The 8918-nt window shown below is 59.6% G+C and overlaps 4 protein-coding genes across 4 annotated transcripts; 1 reads left to right on the top strand and 3 right to left on the bottom strand.

Moving 5' to 3' along the window:
* Window positions 1–573: 573 nt before the first annotated feature.
* Window positions 574–3055, bottom strand: SDRG_09566 (hypothetical protein; the record flags this gene model as incomplete). The annotated part of the gene is made up of 10 exons (XM_008615510.1): window positions 574–958; window positions 1006–1212; window positions 1499–1581; window positions 1624–1751; window positions 1800–1951; window positions 1994–2200; window positions 2241–2356; window positions 2400–2621; window positions 2670–2826; window positions 2870–3055. 10 exons carry the CDS (start codon window positions 3053–3055, stop codon window positions 587–589), a joined length of 1830 nt encoding a protein of 609 aa, XP_008613732.1. The 3' UTR covers window positions 574–586.
* A 621-nt stretch (window positions 3056–3676) lies between these two features.
* On the top strand, window positions 3677–5157 carry SDRG_09565 (hypothetical protein; the record flags this gene model as incomplete). Its single annotated transcript, XM_008615509.1, has 2 exons — window positions 3677–4115; window positions 4163–5157. The coding sequence occupies 2 exons, from the start codon at window positions 3677–3679 to the stop codon at window positions 5155–5157; spliced, it is 1434 nt and encodes a 477-aa protein (XP_008613731.1).
* A 223-nt stretch (window positions 5158–5380) lies between these two features.
* Window positions 5381–7066, bottom strand: SDRG_09564 (malate synthase A). Its single transcript, XM_008615508.1, has one exon. The coding sequence runs from the start codon at window positions 7032–7034 to the stop codon at window positions 5430–5432; it is 1605 nt and encodes a 534-aa protein (XP_008613730.1). The 5' UTR covers window positions 7035–7066; the 3' UTR covers window positions 5381–5429.
* A 1005-nt stretch (window positions 7067–8071) lies between these two features.
* Window positions 8072–8918, bottom strand: SDRG_09563 (hypothetical protein). The gene is made up of 2 exons (XM_008615507.1): window positions 8484–8918; window positions 8072–8436 (listed from the first exon to the last, which is right to left on the bottom strand). Exons 1-2 carry the CDS (start codon window positions 8877–8879, stop codon window positions 8095–8097), a joined length of 738 nt encoding a protein of 245 aa, XP_008613729.1. The 5' UTR covers window positions 8880–8918; the 3' UTR covers window positions 8072–8094.

Raw genomic sequence — 8918 nt, 5'->3', positions numbered from 1 at the left:
GAGCCCACGGAAACCAATCGGAGAGCTGCGTCCCGCTGATCCGCCAACAATTGCATTCGACGACTTTTGCAAAGACGACGCGACGCGAAAAGCCTACGACCGAGCCCTCGCAGCCGTCGGCGGTGCCGCAAAGCTCTCTGGCATCGCATCGACAATTGCAGCTGCATTACGCCAGAAGCAGACGAAGCAAGCGGCGCTGCAAAAGCGACTTCAATTTGCGTTTCAACACGTCGCGTATCCAGGTAGAAAGCGTTGAATATCGTTAGCTCAGTCCATTGAGTCCTGTAGATGGGTCGGTGGATCGACGTCGGCTGCAAGATGCTCTCAGCAGCCTGAACTGTAGCCTCAACGACAACGAGGTACGCGCCTCGCAACAGCCTCGCCTCATGCCACACACTGTAGCGCACCGCTCTCTTTTGCCAGTTTGACCCGGCTTGCAGTGGTAGACAGCATCATGGTATCCCACAATATTGTCACCATTATTACTTAGGTCGCGTGTCCATCAACCACTTTATCACGCTCATTCTGCACCACGCAAACAAGTAGACTGTACTTTAAGAAAATAAATAAGACGTGAACTACCGAATTATGTTTCTCGTCCCAACACACTTTCAAGCCACGCACGCTCTTCGTGCGTGAGGTCGTCGTTTGGTTTGGCTTCGAGCAGCAATGGTGTTGCTGTGTGAGGCTCCGGCATTACCGCTTTCGCGGCCGGGGGTGTCGGTGGGGGGGCTGACGAGGTGGCAGGAGTGGCCTTCGCGATGCGGTTTGACGAGACGAACGCCCCGAGCGCACGCAACGCATGGTAGCTCGGTGGCTGCGGTCGTGCGTTGGGACCGCAGGACTGGGGCCGCGGCGGCTGCGGTGCGCGTGGCAGACGGAGCAGCTCGTCGAGAACGTGTAGATCGACCAGCGCCAAGTCCGTGTGGGGCTCACAGTACATAGCAATTGCCTTCCACTAGAATCCAGCGCATGAAGACTGCTCATTGACGCCATGTCGCGTACCTCGTCCGTCGTCAAGACGATACCGAGCGACGTCGCCAGTGTCGAGAGGTAGTTGATGTGCACGCACGTGTGCTGCGGGTGCATCTCGTGCTCCATCAAAAGCGTTTCCAGCGATGGCGCGTGCTCGGTCGTGGTCTGGACGAGTTGCATTCGGAGCTTCTCCAAGCTGCCAGAGATGGTCGTTGGCGACACCGATGTCCTTGGCATCTACAGCACGAATTCGCGACTCTGAGACGTCGAGACAACTAGACACGGACTGAAGTCGGCGAAGGTCGCAGTAAGCATGCTGCCGAATTGGGCCGAGGCTTCGACTTTAGGTGAATAGCACCGGCCATGGCGGGCTCTGACAAAGCCACGTCATGTGTAAACCTTGGTATCGCACGGCTGTACCTGGGACAGCGGACCCGGACGTCGATGCCAGCGTTTGTCTGCGTGTGCTGCGAATGACGGTGCTAGCGGCGCTCGACGGCCGTGATGGCTGGACTAGCGCAACGTTTGGGGACGGAAGAACGGGGGTCGCCTCGGCCGGTCGCAACACTGAGAGCCGCGGCGTCGCCGAGGCGGCTCGTCGATGGACTAGATTCCCGTCGTGTAAAAATTCCGAAAGAAAAAAAGTACCGATGCTGAGGCGCGTTGACCGTCGTTCGGACGTTGGCAGAACCGCTGGAAGCGCGTGCTTTGGCGTCAGCATGGCTCTGGCGTTGATCGAGCGGCAACACGCTTCGCACACCTCAATGGTCTTGTACCTATTGCACCGAACAGGAAGCTGATCCACATATTGTCAACACGCATACAAAAAGGACGCAGTCTTGGTCAGCGCCAAATATTTGTCGACACTGAGCGCGGGATTGGTCGACTGAATGATGTGCGGAATCGTATACTGGTGGAGCTCGAGCGAGTCGTCCGAGTTTTGCGCGTGGGCCGCCATGATGGCTTTGTACGTCACCTGCGCACGAAGTCACAGCTTGGAACGAAGCATCGGACGTACTAGAAAGGTCACTTGGCTCTCGCTGGCGTCGCGGTCGAAGCGGTGGCACCCGGGGCACTTGCGGCGGCGGCGGTGGGTGTCAGGGGACGGCGCGACGGTCATGAGGACGCCAGGGTGCAGCGCGAGTTCGAACGGCGACAAGACGTCTTCGTTCTGAAAGAGGATGGTCGACGGATACAAAAAATAGAGTTGGTTGTCGACACCGATCTAACGTCTCGTTGAGTTCAACTGCCGCGGGCAATAGTACCTTGAAGTAGAGCGTCATGCGCGTCGCCTCCAAGCCGATCGCGAGACGGATCTGACACACAATGTCGTCGTTGATGCGCTTGAGGTCGGCGAGCATGGTGGCGCTCGCAATCGGCTCTAGATCCAAAATGAGATTTGAAAAAAGAAGCGATTTGCCGACTCTTGCTGGTGACGTTGGCGGCGCCTTCAAAGGTGGCGACGCGGTCGTTGAGCGACACCATGTGATTGATCATGAGGTGGACGTTGGTGGCGCGCGTCGCGAGGAAGCTGCAGCCGTCGTGCGAGTAGACCGCCTCGATCGCAGTGTTGTAGCCCGACTTTGGCACGACAAACGCCTGCAAGAAGCCATGCTCGACCGTAGAGATCTTGAAGAGCAGCGACTCTACAGCCCACCGCATGAGCGACACACCAAGTACGATAAGGAAGGGACCGAGGGCCGGGAGGCTCAAGTGCTCCGTGTACAGAACGCGCTCGTCGTCGGTTTTGACCGCGTGGATAAAGACGGCCGCGATGCCAGCCGTGAGCTTCGCCTGGAAGAAGCGAAAGACGCGGTCCTTCGTGAGTTTGTCTCGCTTTCGCCGCAAAATCTAACCACCCAACGTGACAAATTACAGTGCAGGGATGGCTGACCTCGCCGCGCTTGGACGTGAAGAACCACTGCTGGAACCGACCGTGCTCAATCACGATCGTGTCTGGCATGCGCAGCGAGAGCGGCCGCACCGTCGTCGCCTTGAACCACAAGCACGCAAAGAGGTCGGTCGGGTTGTGGTCCGGCCGAATGTCAAGCGGGTGGGGCGCGGCGTCCACGGCGGCCATCCGAGCTATTTTGAGCCGAACGTCGTTATGCGACTCAAAGGTCTTGTCCCCGACGGGCGCAAATGGTCATCGTCACACGCTTTCAAGTCGTGCTCCTTCGCGGCAAATGACGTGGCAGGAGGAGAATGCGAGCATTTGGCAGCAGTCTCGAGAGGCGACTCACCACAGTCTAGCCATATTCTAGTGTTGTACTAGTAACTGTACGCTGGCTGGCCGGCCACTAGGTACTGACCGGTCCATTCATGTTGGCTTCCCAGCACCCTTCTTGCCCGCACCGTAAATGCTGCCTCTTTTGCAAGGAATAGCAGTCTACTGGAAGGCCAGTTCGATATCTCCGACACACCATAGTGCAAGGTACAGTAATTGTAGCTGGTGCAAGTCATTGCGGCCAATCGCTGGTCGAGTGATCGGCAAGCGATTGGCCGCCAGACGTCGCTGCCACTTCAGTTGCCGACTACCAAATTCTCTATCTCTCTACAAGCCTCGATCGAAGCCGTACAGAAGGCGCGAATGGGGTCTGGCGAACGCTGGGACAGCGCGAATGCTGATTCGCATTTTTTAATTCGTCAACAAATCGTATTTTATTAGTTCCGCACTTTGCACTTCCGAAACGGCTTGAGCATGGCCGACGACGGGGACTATGACCTCTTCGGGCCGCCGCCGCCGACCAAGCCGGCCGACTCGTACGAGAACCTCTTCCCGCCGGCGGCTCCGAGCGTCGACGTCGGCAACGAGCTCTTTCCTGCCGCTGGTAGCACGGCGAGTTACGACCACCCGAATCCGCTCTTCCCGCAGGAACCGGTCCTCGCCCGCGGGCCCGCGCCGCCAGCGGTCGCTCGCCAAACTGACGATATGAAGAAGGCTGGCAACGCGATCGACATCATCCTCGTGCGCAACGATTCGGGCACCGCGATTGCCTGCACGCCATGGGTCGCCGCCTTTTCGTACTCGCGCTTCTCGTCGAGCAGCGCCGGCGACCACGTCGACGTGTTCGTCAACGGGCGCAAGCTCCCGCTGCCCATGGTCCTTGGCGACAAGGGCCGGTGCGCCTTCCCGTCGGGTGCGTTCCACGGTTGCTACTGCCTCGAGCAAAGCTCTCGTGTGTAGGGCTCGACACGCCGCCCGACGACGTCCTCGCATTTCTCAACGATATCATCCCACTCGACGACACTTCGTCGTACGCAAGCGTCCGCTTCGAGCACCGCAAGCGCTACACCGCCTCGGTCCGGTACGTCGAATGCCGCCTCTATGTGTGGGGGCCCGACGACGCGGCTATTGTCGCCGACCTCGACGGGACGATCACGATCAGCGACATTGAAGGCCATATCCGCACGCTGCGCTTGGGGCAGTACGACTTTATCCATGCGGGCGCGTGCGCGTTCTTCGGGAAGCTGCATGCGATGGGCCTCCGCATCTTGTACTTGACGGCGCGGCCAATCCACTGGGCCGACTCGTCCCGGGAGCACCTCGACCAAGCTGCGCAGCCGCCGTACAAACTGCCGCCGGGCCCGCTCATTACGAATTCCAGCGGCTACACAGGCGCGCTCCTCACCGAAGTCGTCAACAAAAACCCCAACGTCTTCAAGCAGAACGTGCTCAATACGATCCAGCTCGCGACCATTCACGGCGGCCGCAAGTCGGCGCATCCGGTCTTTGTCGCTGGGTTTGGCAACCGCCCGACGGACGTTGCGGCGTACGAAGCCGTCGGTATCGATGCGGCGGCCATTTTTCTCATCGACCCGACGTCAAGCCTCAAGGCCGTGCGCGGCGCCAAGGTGTTCGAGTCGTACGCAGACCCGGAAGCACTGCTCTGGCTCCTCCCCAAGCTCAAACCCAACGTTCCATTTGGCCTCCGCGACACGATGGACAGCTACTTTGCGCACGAGGTCGTCGAGGCCGAAGAGCGCAAGGCGGCGCGCGCAAAAGCCAAAGCGCTCGATGCCGAGACACGGTCCTTGTCGCGCACGCTCAGCAGTAGCACTAGCAGTAGTAGTAATAGTACCCGCACGCTCCAGCGCCAAGGCAGCAGCGCCGGCTCGAGCAGCAGCTATTCAACGCTCCCCCCATCGTTTGCGCTGCACCCAAACCGAACCGAACTCTAAAAATCGCGTTCATTTTGAGTTTCAACGTCCAAGACAAGGACGATGCGCCAGCAAACTTGACGCTCGCTTCATGTCGAGACACTCATCGCCACCGCCACTTACTCGACCTGCGTCTTGACCGTCAACGCCCACCGGCAATGGCACATGCGTGCTAGTATGAACAGCTAGTTGGCGACATCGAGATGGTCCATGCGACACCTCGTTGAACGAAGCAGTGGTCGAGTTGGGTGATGGTAGATACTGAGATTTGAATTTAGTACATTGAGTTGCGCTTACAATTTGGCGTTGGGCGCGAGCGTGACAATGTGCGGGTAGCACGGCAGCGTCAAGAAGGCTTCAAACTTGTCGCTGGTCAAGACGTCGACGAGCACGTCGTGCGCGAGCTGGTACTTGTTGCCAGCCTTGGCCTGCGTCACGCGCTTCTGCGTGCACGCCGCGAGGATGCTCAGCACGAGCTCCTTCGTGATGCGCTTGCCGTCCTTGGTCGACTTGCCGTGGCGGAGCCACTGCCACACCTGGACGCGCGAAATCTCGGCCGTCGCCGCGTCTTCCATCTTGTTGTGGAGCGGGATGCAGCCGTTGCCGCGCAGCCACGCCTCCGTGTACTCGAGCGACACGTCAATGTTCTCCTCGAGACCCGTGTACGAGATGCCGCCAGTCGGGACGGCAATGAGGTCCGCGGCCGTCACGTGCTTGCCGGCCTCGGCGACCTTGGCAATCTGGTGGGGCGTCGGCATGACCTGGTTGAACACGTCGAGCGCAATCTTGACGAGGCCCGGGTGCGCGACCCACGTGCCGTCGTGGCCCGCGTTGGCTTCGCGCAGCTTGTCTTCGCGGACGGCCGCCATAAACTTATCGTTGAGCGCTGGGTCGTTCTTGACCGGAATCTGCGCGGCCATGCCGCCCATGGCGTGCGCGCCGCGGCGATGGCACGTGTGGATGAGCAGCTTGACGTACGAGGCCATGAAGGGCGTCGTCATGCCAATCTCCGAGCGGTCGGGCAGCACAAACGACGCGTGGTTGCGGAACTTCTTGATGAACGAAAAGATGTAGTCCCACCGACCGCAGTTGAGACCGCTCGAGTGGTCCTTGAGCTCAAAGAGGATCTCGTCCATCTCAAAGACGGCGAGGATCGTCTCGATGAGGACCGTCGCGCGGATCGTGCCGTTGGGAATCCCGAGGTAGCTCTGGGCAGCGACAAACACGTCGTTCCAGAGGCGCGCTTCGAGGTGCGACTCGAGCTTCGGGAGGTAAAAGTACGCGCCCGAGCCACGGAGCGCGAGTTCGCGCGCGTTGTGGAAGAAGTAGAGACCAAAGTCAAACAGCGAGCCCGAGAGGATCTGGTTGTTGACCGTCACATGGGCTTCGTCGAGGTGCCAGCCGCGGGGGCGCACGAGCAGCGTCGCCGTCGACGCGTTGAGCGCATACTTCTTGCCGTTGTTGCCCTGCGTGTACGAGATGGTGCGGCGCACCGCATCCTTGAGGTTGATTTGGCCCGACACGAGCGTGTGCCACACGGGCGACGTCGAGTCTTCAAAGTCGGCCATGTAGCACTTGGCACCCGAGTTGAGGCCGTTGATGACCATCTTGCGGTCGACAGGGCCCGTGATTTCGACACGGCGATCCTCGAGATCTTTGGGAATCGACGCGACCTTCCAGTCGCTCTCGCGCACGTACTTGGTCTCGGGCAAGAAGCTCGGGAAGACGCCGGCGTCGAGGTCGCGCTGGCGCTGGCAGCGCGCATGGAGGAGCGACTGGCGGCGCGTCTCAAAGTTCTCGTGGAGGAAGGCGAGGAAGCGGAGGGCGTCGGGCGTGAGGATGTCCTGGAACTCCTTCGTGACGTGGCCAAGCACGCGGACGTTCGACGGGGCAGCCATGAGATCTGAGCGCAAAGTGGTAAGTTGGGCAATGGGATCTTCCCGAGCATCCTGCCAACGTGCTGTTTACACGACACAAAAGATTGAATCCGCCGGTTTTGATTGGACAAATGCAGCGAATCAGCGGCCTACGACCGAAACGACGTCGCCGACGTCACGCGATTGTTTCAACTTCAACGACGACCTGGCGACACGTTGCGCAGAACAAGGGCGAAGGTTCCCCACCGTTCCTGCGGTGGCTCGGCGCTCGACGTCGCCTTGGTTCGCGAAGGCGTGATGGACGCCGACTCTCTTGGAGCGAGCCGGCCTTTCTCGTTCAACCCAAAGTTGTGCAGAATCGCGACCACGACCATAGTCTCGAGCGCACGGAGAACCAACACCAAACAAAGGACATCGAGAGAGATAGAATCGGAAATAGTGTACGACGTCCAAGGTCAACTCCAATGCCACTTTGGATCCAGCGAGTCGCCCGCTGGGACTACACGGCAGAGAGCATGACTCGATGCTCAACGATTTGTGACGACTGTGTGTGCTTGCCTGCACATGGCGATTTTAACGGGGGCGGTGGTTGACGCAGCATTGGTTGACGGAAAGTAATAGAGAACACTATTTCTCTTCCATGTCAAGTCATCATAACAAATAATGTATGTTCAGTAATCACTCCTGGCACGTGCCAAGGACGCCCCAGGAAGCGCGTGGACCGTGGGCGGGGATTTGCGACTGTGCCTTGTCGCCCACCGAGCGTGCTTCGAGTCGCGGGTTCATGAGCGTACGCTAGTCGCAGTCATCTCGTGGTCATCGCCGTGGACGTCCCGCCGTCGCTGCACGCAAGCACTGGATGCCATGGGTGGACCAGCCTGTCAACGCTGGATGCAGACGGTGCAAAGATACTGCTGCCGTGGGTGCGCTGCATGGACGGCGACTTTATCGTCAGTGCGATTGACGATACTAGGCGAGGTCACGTACCTTCGTTCATTGAAGCGTCTCGCTCGCCCACCTTGCCTCAGTGAGCTGCTTCCTTACGCCACCGTGTAGATTATGCTTGCACAAATTTCTTGTATTAGATGGTCTTGACCGGCTCGTGGCGCTGGTTGACATGGGCCGAAGCGCGCCCGAATTTGTTGCCGTGCACGACGCGCGCAATGGGAACGCACCCGAGAGAGTTGGCCGTCGAGTGGTCGGCAAACCAGAGCGAAACGTTGCTCGTGACGAGGCGAAAGAACTGGCGATACGTGCGCGTCGGCAGCGGCAGCGATTCGTGGGGGGTGCGGTCCGTCAGCCACAGCAGCTCGTATGCATCCAGCTTGACGCTCTCGCAGTCGCGGAGGACGCCACGAAGGCGCTCGATGCCGCCAAAAGGCCCCACAACCTCGTCCTTGTCTCGAATGGTGCAGTTCCAAACCTAGAGAGATCACTTTCATTCGACGGGCGATTCAAGCGTCGCGATACCTCGCACGCGTCGGCGACCCTGGAGGCGATGAAGATGCCACCCGAGATCTCGTTCTCGACGCAGGAGCCATCGCCCCAGTAGATTGGCTCGACCGTGCACTCGACGGCTCCTCCGCCAGCATTCGCGTTGGCAAAGCCCCCGCGTTTGGCGTTGGGCGCTTCAATGTGGAGGCCACCGCGGCGCTGACTTGTCCCTGCATCGACATAGCCTTCGTGGACAGTGAGATACCCGACGCGGCCGCGCTCTTCGTATGGGAGCTCTTGGACGCACGCAAGGATGAGCTGCTGGTAGCGCTCCACGTCGGGCGGGAGGGCGCTGTATGTATCCATGTAGATCGGCATCATGTTGACGTGAAGCTGTCGCAACTGCAGCACGCCGTCGATCGTTTCCGTCATGGGCGGCGGAAAGAGGTCGCGGACGTTGAGCGGCTCCGA

This window comes from Saprolegnia diclina, assembly GCF_000281045.1.
Source record: "Saprolegnia diclina VS20 unplaced genomic scaffold supercont1.30, whole genome shotgun sequence".
In the NCBI taxonomy this organism is placed as follows: Eukaryota; Oomycota; class Saprolegniomycetes; order Saprolegniales; family Saprolegniaceae; genus Saprolegnia; species Saprolegnia diclina.
This window is presented reverse-complemented; position numbering and strand designations above follow the sequence as displayed.